Here is a 22,085-nt window from a genome sequence, read left to right as displayed (position 1 = left end):
CGTGCTACAAATGGTTCACATGTTCAAAAATGGTTCAAATGGCTCTGAGCACTATGGGACCTAATTGCTGAGGTCATCAGTCCCCTAGAACTTAGGAACTACATAAACCTAACTAACCTAAGGACATCACACACATCCATGCCCGAGGCAGAATTGGAACTTGCGACCGTAACGGTCGCGTGGTGCCAGACTGTAGCGCCTAGAACCGCTCGGCCATCCCGGCCGGCCGGTTCACAAGTAGAGGTGTTTTGATGATCAATAAATAAATTCTCTGAGATGCTCTACAACGTGGTGCATTTTTCACTGTCGTATCTACTGTGGTTTGTTTTCCAGGGTCTTTGAAATAAGAGTGCAAATGGCTCTGAGCATTATGGGACTTAACATCTGAGGTCATCAGTCCCATAGACCTTAGAACTACTTAAACCTAACTAACCTAAGGACATCACACACACACATGCCCGAGGCAGGATTCGAACCTGCGACCGTAGCGGTCGCGTGGTTCCAGACTGTAGCGCTTAGAACCGCTCGGCCACCCAGGCCGGCTTGAAATAAGGGAGGTTTGAGAAGGTCACCCTTTATTTAGCGTACATCGCACCTTCAGTAGCGCCGGAGCCCGTTAATTTTCTCTCCTACAACGGTCTCTTTGTTCTTTCTCGAATACTGTTGACCGAATTTTTGGTATTTTTGAGATTTTATACAGTATTTTTGGACAGTATGATATGGATAGGGGCTGTGCTTGCCATAAGCGGAGTCAAGGAGAGTTGGTCAGAGCCCGCAAACGGCTGGAATCTGCGCTGACCGCGTTGGACGGGCTTCGCGCTGCAGCTCAAAGCTGCAGGCGACGACAGGCAACAGTGGCGAACTCGGCGTCGGAACGATTGAGTGACGCGCTTGTCGCTGCGACCTCAGACTCACACCATCTGACCGGTTCCTCTTCATTGCAGAGTGGGTGGCGGACAACGATCGGTTTGCGTGTCACTGGCCCGAAGGCGAGAGTGGGAAGAGCACGCACAGCTGGCTCCTCACGCATTAGCATCAGGCACGACGTGCTACCCAGTGCTGGTAGCATATTTGAACAGGAGCGGAACGCCTCTCCTGTGGGACCAGCGACCCATTTTTCTGCCCAGTCCGAACAAATGCAAAGGGTGGGACGTCACTCACTGTGAGCTCCAACGTTACGCTCGTAATGCAGCCCCTAAGTGAAACAGCCGGTCCTGACAAAACTCTACCATCTGGTCAGCAAGATGTATGAGACAGGCGAAATACCCTCAGACTGCAAGAAGAATATAATAATTCCAATCCCAAAGAAAGCAGGTGTTGACAGATGTGAAAATTACCGAACTATCAGTTTAATAAGCCATCCCTGCAAAATACTAACGCAAATTCTTTACAGACAAATGGAAAAACTGGTAGAAGCCGACCTCGGGGAAGATCAGTTTGGATTCCGTAGAAATATTGGAACACGTGAGGCAATACTGACCTTACGACTTGTCTTAGAAGAAACATTAAGGAAAGGGAAACCTACGTTTCTCGCATTGGTAGACTTACATAAAGCTTTTGACAATGTTAACTGGAATACTCTCTTTCCAATTCTGAAGGTGGCAGGGGTAAAATACAGGGAGCGAAAGGCTATTTACAATTTGTACAAAAACCAGATGGCAGTTATAAAAGTCGAGCGACATGAAAGGGAAGCAGTGGTTGGGAAGGGAGTGAGACAGGGTTGAAACCTCTCCCCGATATTATTCAATCTCTATATTGAGCAAGCAGTAAAGGAAACAAAAGTAAACTTGGAGTAGGTATTAAAATCCATGAAGAAGAAATAAAAACTTTGAGACTCACTGATGACATTGTAATTGTGACAGAGACAGCAAAGGACTTGGAAGAGCAGTTGAACGGAATGGACAGTGTCTTGAAAGAAGAATATAAGGTGAACAAACACCAACAAAAGCAAAACGAGGACAGTGTCTTGAAAGGAGAATATAAGATGAACAAACATCAACAAAAGCAAAACGAGGGTAATGGAATGTAGTCGAATTAAGTCGGGTGATGCTGAGGGAATTAGATTAGGAAATGAGACACTTAAAGTAGTAAACGAGTTTTGCTATTTGGGGAGTAAAATAACTGATGATGGTCGAAGTAGAGAGGATATAAATGGCAAGGCAATGGCAATGACAAGGAAAGCGTTTCTGAAGAAGAGAAATTTGTTAACATCGAATATAGGTTTAAGCGTCAGGAAGTCGTTTCTGAAAGTATCTGTATGGAATGTAGCCATGTATGGAAGTGAAACATGGTCGATAAATAGTTTGGAGAAGAAGAAAATAGAAACTTTCGAAATGTGGTGCTACAGAAGAATGCTGAAGATTAGATGAATAGATCATATAACTAATGAGGAGGTATTGAATAGGATTGGGGAGAAGAGAAGTTTGTGGCACAACTTGACTAGAAGAAGGGATCGTTTGGTAGGACATGTTCTGAGGCATCAATGGATCACCAATTGAGTATTGGAGGGTAAAATCGTAGAGGGAGACCAAGAGATGAATACACTAAGTAGATTCAGAAGGATGTAGGCTGCAGTAGGTACTGGCAGATGAAGAAGCTTGCACAGGATAGAGTAGCATGGAGAGCTGCATCATACTAGTCTCAGGACTGAAGACCACAACAACAGCAAGTGAAACAGCAAGCCGGCCCCAAACAATGCCATTGTGCACCCGGTATGTTTGCCAGGGAAATGGGGAATAGGGGAAAGGGGGGGGGGGGGGGAGTGTGGAGGTTGCTCCGCCGACCGCTACCGAGTGCACTGGGTGCAACCGGCTGTAAATCGTGACTCGACGCCTGCCTCTTGGGTTCTAAGGTTATCCTTGGTTCCTTTCGGCTGATGGATCATTTCAAGACAGCACCCAGCATCGCACGTGGGGTGCAGGCAAAGCTCACTATTTGCAGCATAGTACCCAGAGTCGACTGCAGACCTTTGGTTTGGAACAGAGTGGAAGGTCTAAACAATAGGCTGAGATGGTTCTGTGACGGTGTCGGATGAGGATTTCTCGATCTCCGCTGTCGGGTGGAGAACTGTAGGTGCCCCTCAATAGGTGAGGCGTGCACTACACACAGTAAGAGGCTACTAGGGTAGTGGACTACGTGTGGCATGCACATAGGGCTTTCTTTAGGTTAGAGGAACCCCACACTCGGCTTTGGGTTGAGAAGTGAACTGTCCGCTGGAGAATACACCAGTCACGCTATTCTCACAGAATGCTTGCCCTCGCAGGTCGAAAATAGAAAATATTTATATGACAGTAGTGAACTGCAGCACCATCCATGTTAAAGAACCAGTATTAGTATCGCTTATTGAAGGCATAATGCCCTGATAGTATTAGGAACAGAAAGTTGGTTGAAACCGGAAGCGAGTAGCAACGAAATCCTAAATTCGGACGGGAATATTTATCTAAAGGCTACATTAGACGCCAGAGGTGGCGGCGTATTTACTGCAGCAAAGAATTCAATAGTATCTAGTGAGGCTTCCTCGCATTCCAAATGTGAATTGATATGGGTGAACTTAAAACATCGAAGGTCGGTCAAAAATGATAATCAGATATTTTTATAGACTCTCTGGTCCAGCAGCTGTAGCTGTAGAGCGCTTCAGAGAGAACTTGCAGAATATTGTTTACAGCTTTCCTAATGATGCGCTTGTAATTAAGGGGTGACGTCAGTTTGGCGGGCACGTATTGGGAGAGTCATCCCATCAAAACGGATGCGATAGACAGGGATTCGCCTGACATTTTTGTGAATGTCTTCTCGAAAATTATTTCCACCAGATAGAGAAACAACCCCTGAATGTAACGTCTCAGACCTAATAGCTACCAACACACCTGAACTTTTCGAATCCGTTAACGAAGAGGAGGATATTAGTGATCATAAGGCCGTGACACCACCTGTGAGTACGGTTATTACAAGGAAAGTTAACAAAGGTAGTGAACCATTTTGGCTTAGCAAGACTGACAGGATACGAATCGCAGAGTGTATGAATAGACAGTTTAAAATATTCAGTGCTGAGGACGAAGATGTGGGAGTACGTCCCGAACAAGGTTATAAGGGATGGGAAAGACCCACCGTGCATTAATAGCCGTGTTAGAAAACTGATACGTGAACAAAGAGAACGTCACAGATTTAATACAAGTCAAGAGCTAGCTGACAAACAAAAGCTGAAAGAAGCGGAAATGAGCCTAAGGACAGCAATGAGAGAGGCGTTCAATGACTTTGAAAATAAAATTTTGTCAACACGGTGTGACTAACAACTCTTAGAGGGTTTGGTCATACGTAAAATCAGTGAGCTGATCGAAATCATCTATTCAGTCATTCAGTGACCATGATGGCTCCGAAACGGAAGATAACAGAGACGAGGTCAAAATACCGTATTCAGTCTTCCAAAACTGTTTCAAAGTGGAAAATCGCAAGACGGTCTGTTCTTCCAATCACTGTACGAACGCCGAGATGGCAGATATTGAGATAACCGATCGTGGAACGGAAAAGCAACTACTATCACTTTGTACTGGAAAGGCGTCAGAATCAGATGAGAGATGTGTTCGATTCTATAAAGATTATGTGAAAGAACTTTCTTCCTTCTAGCAGCAGTTTATCGTAGGTTGCTGGAGCAGCAAATTGCTCTAAGCACTATGGGACTTAACTCTGAGGTCATGAGTCCCCTAGACTTAGAACTACTTAAACCACACTAACCTAAGGACATCACTCACAGCCATGCCCGAGGCAGGATTCGAACCTGCGACCGCAGCAGCAGAGCGGTTCAGAACTGAAGCGCCTAGAACGGCTCGGCCACAGCGACCGGCTGTAAATCGAAGAAAGTGTCGATGTTGAAAATTCGAACGGATTCGATGATCGGGGTGCCAGGCGACGCGAGAGGAACTAGCATTACATGTCATCTGGGGAAATGCGAAAACTTCGTCCACCGCTGGGGTTCGAACCGGTGCGTGACGAGTGGAGAGCCGGCACAGTGAAATGGAAGTCCGCGTGGGATTAGCCGAGCGGTCTAGGGCGCTGCAGTCATGGACTGTGCGGCTGGTCCCGGCGGAGGTTCGAATCCTCCCTCTGGCATGGGTCTGTCTCTAGGTCCTTAGGATAATTTAGGTTAAGTAGTATGTAAGCTTAGGGACTGATGACCTTAGCAGTTAAGTCCCATAAGATTTCACACACATTTGAACGTTTGAAGTGGAAGGTGCGGGCGCGGTACTCACCTCGCGGGCTCCTGGAGAGGCCGGCGCTGCCGCTGAAGCGCAGAGCCGAGGGCGGCGACACGCTGTCCAACTGCCGCCCACCTGCCGACACAGCACAGCACGGGCCACATACAGCAGCCGCACAACCGCTGAGGCACAACTCCCGTCAACCTACATCCCTCAGCCGCGTCTTGTCAACTGCTGGGTATTCGCCCCACCCTCACACCCCACCCCGCCACTGCAAAACGTGGACAAGTTACATGTGTACGTGATCTACAGACAGCGCCAGCAACGATAAAAATAGCGGTCCACGTCAACACTAGTGTTTTGGTTGACGTTAACTATTGCTTACGACTACACTACTGGCCATTAAAATTGCTACACCAAGAAGAAATGCAGATGATATACAGGTATTCATTTGAGAAATATATTATACTAGATATGTCATGTGATTACATTTTCACGCAATTTGGGTGCATAGATCCTGAGAAATCAGTACCCAGAACAACCACCTCTGACCGTAGTAACGGCCTTGATACACCTGGTCATTGAGTCAAACAGAGCTTGGATGGCGTGTACAGGTACAGCTGCCCATGCAGCTTCAACACAATAACACAGTTCATCAAGAGTAGTGATTGCGTACAGTGACGAGCCAGTTGCTCGGCCATCATTGACAGACGTTTTCAACTGGTGAGAGACCTGGAGAATGTGCTGGACAGGGCAGCAGTCGAACATTGTCTGTATCGAGAAAGGCCCGTACAGGACCTGTAACATGCGGTCGTGCATTATCCTGCTGAAATGTAGGGTTTCGCAGGGATCGAATGAAGGGTAGAGCCACGGGTCGTAACACATCTGAAATGTAACGTCCACTGTTCAAACTGCCGTCAGTGTGAACAAGAGGTGACCGAGACGTGTAACCAATGGCACCCCATAAGAGGTGGCCGAGACGTGTAACCAGTGGCACACCATACCATCACGCCGGGTAATACGCCAGTATGGCGATGACGAATACACGCTTCCAATGTGCGTTCACCGCGATGTCGGCAGACACGGATGCGACCATCATGATGATATAAACAGAACCTGGATTCATCCGAAAAATGACGTTTTGCCATTTGTGCACCCAGGTTCGTCGTTGAGTACACCATCGCAGGCGCTCCTATCTGTGATGCAGCGTCAAGGGTAACCGCAGTCATGGTCTCCGAGCTGATAGTCCATGCTGCTGCAAACGTCGTCATATTGTTCGTACTGATAGTTGTTGTCGTGCAAACGTCCCCATCTGTTGAGACAGGGATCGAGACGTGACTGCACGATCCGTTACAGCCATGCGGATAAAATGCCTGTCATCTCGACTGCTAGTGGCACGAGGCCGTTGAGATCCAGCACGTCGTTCCGCATTACCCTCCTAAACTCACCGATTCCATATTCTGCTAACAGTCATTGGATCTCGACTAACGCGAGCAGCAATGTCGCGATACGATAAACCGCAATCGCTATAGGCTACAATCCGACCTTTTTCATAGTCGGAAACGTGATGGTACGCATTTCCCCTCCTTACACGAGGCATCACAACAACGTTTCACCAGGCAACGCCGGTCAACTGCTGTTTGTGTATGAGAAATCGATTGGAAACTTCCCTCATGTCAGCACGTTGTAGGTGTTGCCACCGGCGCCAACCTTGTGTGAATGCTCTGAAAAGCTAATCATTTGCATATCACAGCATCTTCTTCCTGTTGGTTAAATTTCTCGTCTGTAGCACGTCATCTTCGTGGTGTAGCAATTTTAATGGCCAGTAATGTATTTTCTTACTGCCTTGCTGAGGTTGGATTGCAACAGTTGTTGATTTGTCTCTTGTCTATCCCACCGTACTGCTGTTTGGTGCGGTGCGGTATAGTCGAGGTGTTCAGTAGTACCGCATCTACTCGCTCGCCCCTTTTAAGATTTGCGAGCCGCACGCACATCGACGTATAATCCCAGTATACAATTTGTGTAAGTTGGTTGCACCCTGTTAACGTTTCGCACATCGTAGAAAATCTTTCCCGTGCCGCATGCGATCCTGAAGGAGAGCACTCTGCACAACAGCGAATGACCACGACGAAATCACAACGTATGTATTGTACATATTTTTAACGAGTGTAATCACTGAGATTAAGAGTTGATTTGTGTTTTTTTTATTTATTTTGAAAGGAAAAGATTACATACCTGCTTAATTATAACATCTATGCTCTATTATTTATCATAATCCGTTGGATGTAGTATGCATCACATGTAGGGAGGTTTATGGTGTAAAGTGTTTAAAAGAAAGGAAAATATTTTGTGATACGGTGCGCATTGTAGAGGCTACGGCGTTTGTATGTGCGTTGATGGAAATCAGATTACATTGCATTTAAGTTGTTTTAATTAAAAATTTTGTGATCAATATTTTATTGCCTTTAGAGACCACATGTGATATCTTCGAAAATTTTGGTATTCCCATGTGACGTTATAATCTTTTATTTAACCTTGCATTATGCAATTTGCAGTTTTTTTCTTTGTTTGAAAAGGGATTTTGAGTTTTAGTCATTATAAATTGATTCTGAGGGCTGTTCTTTGATCTGTTAAAATAATACGAAGGATATTCGGAAAGTAAGTTCCGATCGGTCAAGAAGTGGCAACTACCGTGAAAATCTAATAAAACTTTGCACATATGTGTTCGACAGTGCCTGTCGGATACTTCACTTCGCTCTTTTCCGTTCTGAGCGCATGGTGAGCACATTAAGATGCATAGAAAATAATGTCTCCCGCCAAGTATGAAGTCTTGGTGATAGATTTCACCTGATGTTACGCAGCCCACATTACAGAACTGTCATACGGTTCCTACTTTGTGACAATTCTCGGTCGCAACCTGCAGGGGCAATGAAAATGCCCTTGCAGTGTTTTCGATGGGAAGTGTTTGGTCACCCGCACTGTAGCCCGTAACTGGCTCCCTCTGTGTTTCATCTATGCTCGCATTAACTACTGGCTATGAAGACAAAGTTTCCGCACAGACAACGAGCTATAGATGAGCGTACAGAATTGGCGGGAAGCACAGGAGGCTGCCTTCTATGACGAGGGTATTGGCAATTCGGTACAACGCTACGACAAATGTCTAAGTCGGAGTGGTGACTATGTAGAGAAGTGACTGGAAGCTGTAGCTAACTGTTGCAAATAAAATATTTCTGATTTTCAAAGTGGTTTCCATTTCACCATCAGTCGGAAGTTACTTTCCAAATAGCCCGAGTACACTACTGGCCATTAAAATTGCTACACCACGAAGATGACGTCCTACAAACGCGAAATTTAACCGACAGGAAGAAGATGCTGTGATATGCAAATGATTAGCTTTCCAGAGCATTCACATAAGGTTGGCGCCGGTGGTGACACATACAACATGCTGACATGAGGAAAGTTTCCAACCGATTTCTCATACACAAACAGCAGTTGACCGGCGTTGCCTGATGAAACATATTGATGCCTCGTGTAAGGAGGAGAAATGCGTACTATCAATTTTCCGACTTTGATAAAGGCCGGATTGTAGCCTATTGCGCCGGCCGGTGTGGCCGAGCGGTTCTAGGCGCTTCAGTCTGGAAGCGCGGGACCACTACGGTCGCAGGTTCGAATCCTGCCTCGGGCATGGATGTGTGTGACGTCCTTAGGTTAGTTAGGTTTAAGTAGTTCTAAGTTCTAGGGGACTGATGACCTCAGATGTTAAGTCCCATAGTGCTCAGAGCTATTTGAACCATTTTTGTAGCCTATTGCGATTGCGGTTTATCGTATCGCGACATTGCTGCTCGCGTTGGTCGAGATCCAATGACTGTTAGCATTAGCAGAATATGGAATCGGTGGGTTCAGAAAGGTAATACGGAACGCCGTGCTGGATCCCTACGGCCTCGTGTCACTAGCAGTCGAGATGACAGGCATCTTATCCGCATGGCTGTAACGAATCGTGCAGCCACGTCTCGATCCCTGACTCAACGGATGGGAACGTTTGCAAGACAACAATCATCTGCACGAATAGTTCTACGACGTTTGCAGCAGCATGGACTATCAGCTCGGAGACCATGGCTGCGGTTACCCTTGACGATGCGTCACAAACAGGAGCGCCTGCGATGGTGTACTCAACGACGAACCTGGGTGCAAAAATGGCAAAACGTCATTTTTTCGGATGAATCCAGGTTCTGTTTACAGTATCGTGATGGTCGCATCCATGCTTGGCAACATTCCAGTGAACGCACATTGGAAGCGTGTATTCGTCATCGGCATACTGGCGTATCACCCGGCGTGATGGTATGGGGTGCCATTGTTTATACGTCTCGGTCACCTCTTGTTCGCTTTGACAGCACTTTGAACAGTGGACGTTACATTTCAGATGTGTTACGACCCGTGGCTCTACCCTTCGTTCGATCCCTACGAAACCCTACATTTCAGCAGGATAATGCACGAACGTATGTTGGAGGTTCTGTACGGGCCTTTCTGGATACAGAAAATGTTCGACTGCTGCCCTGGCCAGCACATTCTCCAGATCTCTCACCAATCGAAAACGTCTGGTCAATGGTGGCCGAGCAACTGGCTCGCCACAATACGCCAGTCACTACTCTTGATGAACTGTGGTATCATGTTGAAGCTGCATGGGCAGCTGTACCTGTACACGCCATCCAAGCTCTGTTTGACTCAATGCCCATGGGTATCAAGGCCGTTATTACGGCCAGAGGTGGTTGTTCTGCGTACTGATTTCTCAGGATCTATGCACCCAAATTGCGTGAAAATGTAATCACGTGTCAGTTCTAGTATAATATATTTGTCCAATGAATACCCGTTTATCATCTGCATTTCTTCTTGGTGTAGCAATTTTAATGGCCAGTAGTGCAGTTCAGGAACCTTCATTAACAAACTATATTGACGATCTTGTCGTTCATGATGATGAATGTTCGCTTACTATTTTAAAATCAATCTTAGAAAGTTTTTAAATTTTGAAGATAAAAGAAAGGCTTTTATTAGAGAAACTGTGCCTGCTCGTTCTCCCCACAACTTCCATGTATTCAAAGCATTAGCCTTCGGGTGTTGTCTGATGTTTTCCCGGTATCTGTCCCAGCTAACGCCTGCGGGGCCATGTCATACTCTATTTAAAGATACTGGACACACAGGCTTACCGAGTAGCTACGACTCAACTGTTTGAACCTTGCACCCTGAACAGTGACGTCACAATCACGAAGACTGCTGACTTGTGCCGGGAAGTATCGAGGAGAAGTGCGATGCACAGCGACATGACTACATGAATAGACCCTGCTACCTTTTGTAAAATAATTATTTCTCTTTGTGACTTTTGCCACAAATTTACCAAAATCGAAAGTTGTTATTTTTATGGCTGGGGCGGGGTGTTGTATGAAGAGGTGCATTCTGACACCTAAAGTTTCAGAAATGACCCGTGTTTTGAGAGTGTTGTTGTAGCGTACATGCAACGTAGTACGACATCAGTGTGGGTACATACGCATCAACAAGTAGGGCAGGCAAGGGACTAGCGTGGCATCCGTGTCTTTCCAACGTGCGAGTGGTAAACGTGGAGACCTGAACTATGGAGACATTATAATCAAATACTTTCATACAGGACCGACGTGCTGTTATTCTTTTCTTGGCTGCAGAAGAACTAGCTCGAGTAGACATCCATCGGAGAATGAAGAATGTGAGTGGGTTCAGCATTTTTGTCGAATAGCACCATTGTCGAGTGGTCCCAGAAAGAGTGCCGCTGCTCGATGATAGCGCACGTCTCCATATCACAGATCTCGTCACTCAAATGGGAGACACCCACTCTATGATCCTGATCTCTCCCCATGCTTTCATCACGGCTTTGGTCTCTTAAGAAAGGTCGTCAAGGATCGACGATTCCTATCGGACGAGGATGTGCAGCATGCAGATCTCCTCCACACAGCACCGGCACATCGTGTTTTACCAGACGGCTGTCTTCAACTAGGTGCGTCAGTGGGATGGTTGCCTCAACGTTCATGGCGATTCTGCCTGATTGGCACACCAATTCTTGACTGTAAGGCATTGGAACGGAAACTTTTTGCGTAACAAAGCTTCCAAAATAGAAGTTTTACTGCGAGATCTCTGTTGATTCATATCATGATTACTAGTTTCCGCAAAGTTATATTGCCATCTTCAGATCTGTAAGTGCTACAAATACAGGGTGTTTATAAATGAATATTGGGGTTTTAACACTTTATAATAATTATTATATTATGTTAGACTTACAGTTATAAATGACATGTCAAATGAAAGAGCAACTCAAACAGTTTTACCAAGAACCTTACAAATGTTCGAGGCAAATGCCTTGCTGCAGTGGATACACTGGTTCCCGTGAGATTACCGAAGTCAAGCGTTGTCAGGCGTGGCCGGCACTTGGATGGGTGACCATCCGGGCTGCCATGCGCTGTTGCCATTTTTCGGGGTGCACTCAGCCTCGTGATGCCAATTGAGGAGCTACTCGACCGAATAGTATCGGCTCCGGTCAAAGAAAACCATCATAACGACCGGGAGAGCGGTGATGACCACACGCCCCTCCTATCCGCATTCTCAACTGAGGATGACACGGCGGTCGGATGGTCCCGATGGGCCACTTGTGGCCTGAAGACAGAGTGCTTTTTTTTATAAATGTTCAATGTGAGCACCATTTGTTACATGACACACATCAAGTCTATAGTCAAGTTTTTCCCAAACGTTATTAAATGTGTCTTCAGTGATTGTAGCAACAGCTGCTTCAATCCAGTTTCTTAATTCAGGGAGGCTTGCTGGTAGCGGAGGCATGTACACATGATCCTTGATGAATCCCCAAAGGAAAAAATCGCATCACGTTAGGTCGGGTGAACGTGGAGGCTATTCAAAGCAAGCCCTGTCAAGGGGCCCTTTGCGGCCTATCCAGCGCTTGAGTACAGTGAAGTTCAACCAATCACGTACTTCGCTATGCCAGTGAGGTGGTACACCATCTTGCTGAAAAATGAAGTTCTCTGGCTCATCTTCTTCCAACTGAGGGAAGAGCCATTGCTCTAGTGTATCAAGATAACACGAGCCAGTTACAGTAGGTTCACCAAAAAAAGTAAAGGCCCATAAACTTTCCGCCAGGATACAGCACAAAAAGCAGTTACTTTAGGGGAATCTCGTTGCATTTGTACCACCTCGTGAAGATTTTCTGAGCCCCAGATGCGCACATTGCGAGTGTCAACATATCCACTAAGGTGAAAGGTCGATTCATCACTGAAGACAACATGATCCAGAAAATCTTCATCGTCATGAAACAACATTTCGTTTACAAAGTTGGCACGTAACCCATGGTCTGCCAGCTTTAGAGCCTGTAATAACTGTGAATGGTAAGGACGTAGTTGTACACGTTTTCATAAAACTTTCCAAGCAGTCGACACAGGAACTTGTAATTGACGACTAGCCTTCCGGACTGATTTCTTTGGGCTACGCGTGAACGACTCTCTCACTCGCTCAACAGCCTCTTCACTAACTCTTGGTCGTCCTGTGCTCTTCCCTTTACAAAGGCAGCCAGTATCTTCAAATTGATGATACCATCTACGAATGTTATTATCACTTGGAGGATCACAACCGAACTTCAGCCGGAACGCACATTGCACAGTAACTACAGATTCGGTCTTTGCAAACTGCAAAACACATGCTTTCTGTTCACTAGTCGCCATCTTCGCTACTACCGCTGTCCAGCGGACTGCGACGGGACCATTACGCACTGTGCATGCGCACTGGTGCCAAACACAACTGTTTGAGTTGCTCTTTCATTTGACATATCATTTATAACTGTAAGTTTAATATAATAAATATTACACTACTGGCCACTAAAATTGCTACACAAAGAAGAAATGCAGATGATATATGGGTATTCATTGGACAAATATATTATACTAGAACTGACATGTGATTACATTTTCACGCAATTTGGGTGCATAGATCCTGAGAAATCAGTACCCAGAACAATCACCTCTGGCCGTAATAACGGCCTTGATACACCTGGGCATTGAGTCAAACAGAGCTTGGATGGCGTGTACAGGTACAGCTGCCCATGCAGCTTCAACACGATACCACAGTTCATCAAGAGTAGTGACTGGCGTATTGTGACGAGCCAGTTGCTCGGCCACCAGTGACCAGACGCCTTCAATTGGTGAGAGATCTGGAGAATGTGCTGGACAGGGCAGCAGTCGAACATTTTCTGTATCCAGAAAGGCCCGGACAGGATCTGCAATATGCGGTCGTGCATTATCCTGCTGAAATGTAGGGTTTCGCAGGGATCGAATGAAGGGTAGAGCCACGGGTCGTAACACATCTGAAATGTACCGTCCACTGTTCAAACTGCCGTCAGTGTGAACAAGAGGTGACCGAGACGTGTAACCAATGGCACCCCATACCATCACGCCGGGTGATACGCCAGTATGGCTAAGACGAACACACGCTTCCAATGTGCGTTCACCGCGATGTCACCAAACACGGATGCGACCAACATGATGCTGTAAAGAGAACCTGGATTCATCCGAAAAAATGACGTTTTGTCATTCGTGCACCCAGGTTCGTCGTTGAGTACACCATCACAGGCCCTCCTGTCTGTGATGCAGTGTCAAGTGTAACTACAGCCATGGTCTCTGAGCTGATAGTCCTGAACCCACCGATTCCATATTCTGCTAACCGTCATTGGATCTCGACCAAAGCGAGCAGCAATGTCGCGATACGATAAACCGCAATCGCAATAGGCTACAATCCGACCTTTATCAAAGTCGGAAACGTGATGGTACGCATTTCTCCTGCACACACGGGGCGTCACAAGAACGTTTCACCGGGCAACGCCGGTCAACCGCTGTTTGTGTACGAGAAATCGGTTGGAAACTTTCCTCATGTCATCACGCTGTAGGTGTCACCACCGGCGCCAACCTCGTGGGAATGCTCTGAAAAGCTAATCATTTGCATATCACAGTATCTTCTTCCTGTCGGTTAAATTTCGCGTCTGTAGCACATCATTTTCTTGGTGTAGCAATTTTAATGGCCAGCAGTGTATAAAGCGTTAAAACCCCGATATTCATTTATATACAACCTGTATGTTACAACAGCCGGCCGGGGAGGCCGAGCGGTTCTAGGCACTACAGTCTGGAACCGCGCCACCGCTACAGTCGCAGGTTCGAATCCTGCGTCGGGCATGGATGTGTGTGATGTCCTTAGGTTAGTCAGATTTAAGTAGTTCTAAGTTCTAGGGGACTGATGACCTTAGAAGTTAAGTCCCATAGTGCTCAGGGCCATTTGAACCATTTGTATGTTACAACGTTTACAGTTATCACATACAATTTCGAAGAAAGCAGTAATTGAGTTTTACATACCATGGCTTAGGTGAATATAAAGCGACTACATGTGGTAGGGTAGGGCGAGGCTAGTTGAGCATAGGGGACAGTTGGGCAATCGAAATATGTTGGAAACTGTTCACCACACGCTAGTACATCAAACAGCGGAAAGAAGCGGTCGTGGGAGGGGAACCCATCGCGCGACCGCCAGTGGCGGCTTGTGCATCGAATGAAGTACGAGTTCACGCGTGCATTGTTTATTTTGTGATCAAAAAGTAAAATAATCGTAAACCGCAATATTTCTTCTGTACCCGTCAAATGTTATCTGTTCTCAATCAGGTAAGTGTTAAACTTACATAAATTTAGTATATTTTTGATGTGTATTAAAGTTCTGGATATAATTCTAACCATTGTTCATAACCTCACTTTTGCTTTAAATTTTTGAGTTGAGCAATAGTTGCTCAACTAACCCCATGACTGGTAACGAAAGTAATCTGGTATTCCGGTCCGACGATTCGCAAAGCCCGCCGGAAGGCACGGACTTGGATGACGGCCCCTGGAAGGCACCTGCCAAACCCGCGAGCGCCGCCGTCGCCGCCACAGCGCTGCGTACGGACGCACGCCCGCCGCGCCGCAGCGGCCGCGTCTTATAAGCCGCGGGGCCACAGCAAGCTCTTTTCCTCTGTTATGCCCATTACACCTGTACCACCGCCCCTCCTACCTTCTACAGATCCCTTCAAATCCTGAAACGCCATGCGCTCCGCGTCACCTATCGCATCCGCCTCCCATCCCCCACGCGGATCCTCTACGACTTAATTCCGTTCCCACACCTCCTCCTTTTCCTCGAACGGATACGGATCCTTGACACCTCCCGCAAACTTGATCCCCCTCACCCACTTGTCTCTCCCATCCTTTCCCACCCCTGTCCGTTGGCGTGCCTGTACTCCCACATCCCACCCACTCTCCATCTCTCCACACTCCATACCCTTGCCCATGGTGGCTTCCGCCAACTCCTCCTCCCTGATGATGCCCTCATCCCCTCCATCTACCCCTCCTACCAACTTTGATCCTTTCCTTCTGCCCCCTGTGTTTTTCCTCCAAGGCACCCTCTTTCCCTTCTCTCCCTCCTCTCTTCCTACCTCCCTCCCCTCCCCCACCCCCCGGGCTCCCACAGACCCCCTACCCTCTCCCCTCCCCCTCCCTTCTCCTCTCCCACTGGTATCAACCCCCTCCCCCTCTACCTCCTACCCTCACCTCTACCCTCTGGCAGGCCCCTGGATTTTTTGTGTGTAACAGTGCGTTTTTCGTGCACCGGATATCGTCGCCACAGTGCTCATGTTTATCGTCCCGTCAGTGTCTCTCCGTCTGAGCTCCTCGATTCACGCATGACATTCTGTATTCTCCGTTGTGTGCACTGTTGATTTTTTTTTTTATCCGAGCAGTGCGTCAGTGAACGACTTCGTTTATTTTATTATGTTTGTCTTCCGTTTTTGCCCTCCATGTATGTTTGTTTTTCTGTATTCCTGTTGTACGGTATGTCTTTTCTTGGGCCGAAGAGCGGCATAAATAGGCCGCTGCCGGCCCACCTTGCTTGTAAGGTATCAAAATGACAATAAAGAGAAAAAAAGCATGCTCTTCTGTCTTGTCTCGACTCCGGTTTCGTGAACTTCTATAGCTTATGGTTGTTGGTTGTTTTGGGGAAGGAGACCAGACAGCGTGGTCATCGGTCTCATCGGATTAGGGAAGGATGGGGAAGGAAGTCGGCCGTGCCCTTTCAGAGGAACCATCCCAGCATTTGCCTGGAGTGATTTAGGGAAATCACGGAAAACCTAAATCAGGATCTATAGCTTATGCATATTTTGTTTTAGGATGTGGCCTTATAAAAGAAAGACTACAAGAGGTTCTTACACTACTGAAGACTTAAATGATGCTGCCAAGGCTGTAGTTGATGAGGGAGAAAGTGTGAATACCGCCGCCAAAGAATTCGGCATCAAACGTATAACTTTGACAAGATTTTTGGTGAAAAATGCAACCCCGAGGACTCTTTAAAAATGCTTGTCACAAATAGCATCAATCTTCTATGGATATTCCCCATAAGACGTTCGTCGCTTTGCCTACGAGTGTGCTGCTAAATTTGGCATTAAAATTCTATCCTCCTGGACTGTAAATAAGATGGCCGGAAAAGAATAGCTTCCGATTTTTTTAAAACGAAATCCGGCGCCATCCATTCGAAATCCCGAATCCACCAGCCTTGATAGGGTAACGTCATTTAATGCCGAGAATTTAAAAGTTTTTCTTTTTACAAATTAGCTGAAGTAATGGATAAACATGGATTCAGTGCGTCAGACATATGGAATGTAGATGAAACAGGAGTGTCCACTGTGGTGATGCCAAATAAAATTGCAGCTGCCAAGGGTAAGCGTAACGTCGGTGCCATCGCTTCTGGAGAGCGAGGGACCAACGTTACAGTAGTACTGCTGTATCTGCTTATGGAAACACAGTGCCTCCTATGTTTGTGTTTCCCAGAAAAAATGTGAAGAGACACTTTCTTAATTGTGGTCCCTCTGATTGTACAGGAGTAGGCAATACCAGTGGATGGGTTACAGACGAAGAATTCCATCAGTTTATGCAATATTTTATAAAACATGTATAACCGTCTATGGAGCACCGTGTTTTGTTAGTATTAGATAATCACTCTTTTGTATCCTGCCTGGATAGGCGGCGCGTGGGTCTGCTCCTGAAAACTGAAGGGTAGGCCGGATGTAGGAATCTAGGAGGAGCAGGTGAGGTAGAACACTTGGTACTACAATTAAAAGTGGTTTTACTTAACTTTGGCTGAGATGAGCACGTATGTACGAAGCTGTACATCAAGTTACAAAGGCAAAATCTGTAGTGGTTCGCCCCCTATGAAATATAAACAATGATGCTTGGTCGTCTACTCGGAATCAAATGGGCTGAATCTGGAGCGGCGCTCGTAGATCTGGACAGCGCCGGCTAGAGGGCGCTGTCGTCGGTGTCGGTGTCGTCGTGCCAACCTAAGAACTTGTGCCTACGCCGTGGCATCGTAGCTATCGATACCACACACTCCTCTCACTTGAACGTGATTACACAAAATTTGGCCAAAGAGAACGGAGTTGCAATGTTGTCCTTTCCGCCGCATTGAAGCCACAAGCTGCAGCCATTGGATGTCTCAGTCTTTGGACCAATCAAAAAGTACTGCGCTGCTGCTCATTACGTAGCTACGAAATAGCCCGGGCAAGACCCTCCCTATTTACGATGTACCAAATACTGTTGCTGATTCGTTGCCAGACAAGTATAAGTATTGTCCACACTTTCCGAAAGACTAGCATCTTCCCGTGTAATGCGAACATTTTTAGTAAGGATGAGTTTTCATCATCATTTGTAACCGACCGTCCAGATCCAGAAACTGTCGAGCTGAAAAAAGATCGTCCAGAGCAACCTGTAGGACTAATGTCCGACGCTGCACCTAATCCCAGTCCTACGTCCACCAGCCAAACTGGACCTGAACCTTGTACAAGCAATAAAGAAAATGAGCTGTGCGATCTAACGCATACATTTTCTCCAGAAACTGTTCGACCATATCCAAAAGAAGGTCCTAGAAAAACAACCAAAACTAACAGAAGAAAGAGGAAAGCTCCTGCTCTAAAAGACACTCCCGAAAAGAACGCATTGCAAGAGGAACAAAATAAAACCACTACAAAAATAAAAAGGACAAGGTAGAACATTGATAAAAAGAAAAGAAGAGTGTTTCTAAAAAAATACTTCAGTCAAGTGAGGAAAGCAACTATGATGACTCTTTCTGTCTGGTTTGTTATTAAGGCTATTCTGCAAGTTTACCAGAGGAAACTTGGATCCAATGGGCACATATAAAATGTGCGTCAGATGCTGGTCTTACTTTCATTTGTGTTAATTGCCACAGCGACTACGACGATTACATTTCCAAGATCTTATAAATATTTTATTTTTTAATATTAAGCTATACTGATAATTACGTAAATATTCAAGTCTGATTTTGAATATAAATACTGAGTCTAATCCAAAAGTTAATCTTAAGATACGTTAATATTTTGTTGATTCTATTTTTTATTTATTATTAAAAGAAAATTACTTTTCGTTTTACTGTTACACCATTAAAAGACTACAAATAAAAAGTTGATAGATGTCTAGCTAACAATGAACCCATGGTTTGACTAGATTTCTAAGAACTCATTTCGCCCCATACCCTTGCTCAACTTGCCTCATCTATGGGGTACGTTGAGCGTACTTGACCGTTCGCATTTAAACAGCTCTACCCCTTAAAAGTGACTTGTTAGAAATAAATTACTATGGACACTTTTGCAAAGGGATAATTTAGTTACCCATCAGTATGCATAATATCCATTAAGACTTGTCGTTGAGGAGCTACAACCAATGAAGTGCAAAATTCCTCAACTAGCCCCATCCTATCCTACCTTGCCATCTGGCCATTGAAACCATTGAGGAAAACAGCGAAATTAAAAGTATTACGTACAAGAAAGCGCTAAAATTTTTTCTTGGTGACTCCAACGTGTCATACAAATACATTTTATGCTTGAGCTTTTGCAGCCCTCGAGAACCAAACTTTTTCATACTTTATGTCAATAATTTTAGTCAGTTTCATGTACAACGTAAAAATGGTGTTGTTCTATTTCTGTATGTTATAAACATGAGAACCTATCAGGTTACGTATTGTTAATATGTTGTATTGGAGTAGGTTTGGAGATTGTACCATGCTGTTAGGATGCATTTACGTTACTATCCTGACGTAGACCACACTTACATATTCTGTGGTTCCATACTGTAATGTGACGATGTTTAAGATGACCTGGATTGGCTGCTGTTTCCCGTCCATGTATTTTGTGACGTATTATATTAAGCCTAAGAAATGGGTATACAATATAATACCTACAAATTTTACATAAACTTTATAAAGTGTAATAATCGTTTTATTCTCAGCATTTTAGGTAAATTCGCACATTAGCATAGCCTGGTTAAGGCTTTTATGAGATGCATTCAGCTTTACCACTGTTTACGTTACAATTATATGTTAACAGTTCAAAAATGGTTCAAATGGCTCAGAGCACTATGGGACTTAACTTCTGAGGTCATCAGTCCCCTAACAACTTAGAACTACTTAAACCTAACTAACCTAAGGACACCACACACATCCATGCTCGAGGCAGGATTCGATCCTGCGACCGTAGCAGTCTCGCCTAGAACCGCTCGGCCACTCCGGCCGGCTATGTAAACAGTCTTAATAATTTGTTAACAATCTTTTCACGTACTCTAATGTTCGTTTGTCATCACTATTACTATCTTGCTGCATCTAGTATAAAATGTTGAGTACTGATAATCATCGGTCTAATGTAGCCTCTATGCATACTGCCAATTTTGTAACACACAGTTATATGCCTCCCACTGTTCTGCTCCCATTTACAAGATTTTGTAATTGTATGACGTCATGTATTTTACCATGCTTTATTTTTATTGTATCTATAAAACTGTAAAAAAAGTGTATACATATGTATTGCTATCACTTTATTTTATCTTCAAATTGTATTGATTTTGATGCTGGAACATATTTTAAAACTTAACGGAAACGTAAATTATTTTCTGTAAATATTTTTCCATCACTATGATCGCAAAAATTACTGCATACTATATAATGTAGCAACAATTTTGTAAACTTGGTGTTGTAAGCAAACTGACATACTTCATATAAGGCGTAATATTGTTGATACATTACACACAGTTCATCGAGATTGCAGCCACCTGGTGGGGCTTTGTAGTATTATGTAACTCTTTTGACAACTTTGTGGTAGTACAGAGCCGGTTGCCAACAGGCACACATCTTACAGAAGTGTATGTGCTCTATTTGTTGTACCTGGCGTTTATTTTAGTGTCTTACTGTTGGATGGGAGTATATTTTCTGTGAGGTAAACATTATATTAGTCTATGACATTGGAGTCACATAAAAATTTTTTACCTCTTTTTTTACGTAATAATTTTAATTTCGCAGTTTACCTCCTCGGCTTCAATGGCCAGGGGGCAACGTGCCACATGTAGTGGCTTTATAATTCACGCATGTTGTGGTATGTAAAACCGAATTACTGTTTTTTTTCGAAATTATGTATCATAATTATAAACGTTGTAACATATGCAGAGCACTTACACATCTGAATATGGCAATATAACTTTTCTGCAACTAGTAATGAGAATAACATCAACTGCGATTTGGGCAGTGAAACTTCTTCTATTCTGGAAGTTTCTTTTTTTTTTAACATCTTAACATGTCATAACATAACGACCCATATTCTATTTAGTATTTTCTACATATTTCTTTCGCAATCAATTTTGTGGATATTTAGTAGATTGAAGTGGACGGAGGGGAAAGGAAAAGAATGGGCAAGGACTATTGATGTCACTTGCATCGGACTTTATGCCGAATCAGTGGCGATGAGTGAAAATGTCTGCCCAAACAGGACACGAACCTGTGATCTCCTGCTTGCTAGGCAGTTTCGTTAACCACTGCGCCACCCGGACACAGTGTTGCAGACTGTCACGGCACGTCTCCCGGCCGACCTACGCTTCCACCTAGCGCCCCCTATCCGCAGTCCCTTTCCTTGTCCTCCTGCTCGCTACTTTGAGACTCCTGCACGAGGTCGAACGTGATTGTGCATCTGTACTGACGGCCGTGGAACCATTGCCCGTCGAGGCAAATCAGTTATACATGTTACATGGGTCTATCCTATCTTAACTTCATCTATAATTTCATGCATTCATGTATATTTAAGGAGAAAATATAAAAATGCAGTAAATGAAGCAGGTAAAAAGGAATATAAACGTCTCAAAAATGAGATCGACAGGAAGTGGAAAATGGCTAAGCAGGGATGGCTTGAGGACAAATGTAAGGATGTAGAGGTAAGGGGTAAGGTAGACACTGCCTACAGGAAAATTAAAGAGACATTTGGAGAAAAGAGAACCACTTGCATGAATATCAAGAGCTCAGATGGAAATCCAGTTCCAAGCAAAGAAGGGAAGGTAGAAAGGTGGAAGGAGTATATAGTGGGTCTATACAATGGCGATGTACTTGAGGACACTATTATGGAAATGGAAGAGGATGTAGATGAAGATGAAGTGGGAGATATGATACTGAGGGAAGAGGTTGACAGAGCACTGAAAGACCTAAGTCGACAACATTCCATTAGCACTACTGACAGCCTTGGGAGAGCCAGTCCTGACAAACCTCTACCATCTGTTGAGCAAGATGTGTGAGACAGGCGAAATACCCTCAAACTTCAAGAAGAATATAATAATTCCAATCCCAAAGAAAGCAGGTGTTGACAGATGTAAAAATTACCGAACTATCAGCATAATAAGTCACGGCACCAAAAAAACTAACGCGAATTCTTCACAGACGAAAGGAAAAATTGGTAGAAGCCGACCTCAGGGAAGATCAGTTTGGATTCCGTAG

At 44.9% G+C, this 22,085-nt stretch overlaps 1 protein-coding gene across 1 annotated transcript in view; it reads right to left on the bottom strand.

Annotated features, from left to right (window-relative positions):
• Nucleotides 1–22,085, bottom strand: part of LOC124778040 (serine/arginine repetitive matrix protein 1-like) — a 197,184-nt gene that overhangs the window by 45,385 nt on the left and 129,714 nt on the right. The window contains exon 8 of the mRNA XM_047253617.1: nt 5,244–5,324. Within this exon, the coding sequence (XP_047109573.1) occupies nt 5,244–5,324 (81 nt within the window). The remainder of the gene's footprint in view (nt 1–5,243; nt 5,325–22,085) is intronic.

This window comes from Schistocerca piceifrons, chromosome 1 (genome assembly GCF_021461385.2).
Source record: "Schistocerca piceifrons isolate TAMUIC-IGC-003096 chromosome 1, iqSchPice1.1, whole genome shotgun sequence".
Taxonomy (NCBI): Eukaryota; Metazoa; Arthropoda; class Insecta; order Orthoptera; family Acrididae; genus Schistocerca; species Schistocerca piceifrons.
Note: the sequence above shows the minus strand (reverse complement) of the source record. Positions and strands in the feature narration are given on the sequence as shown.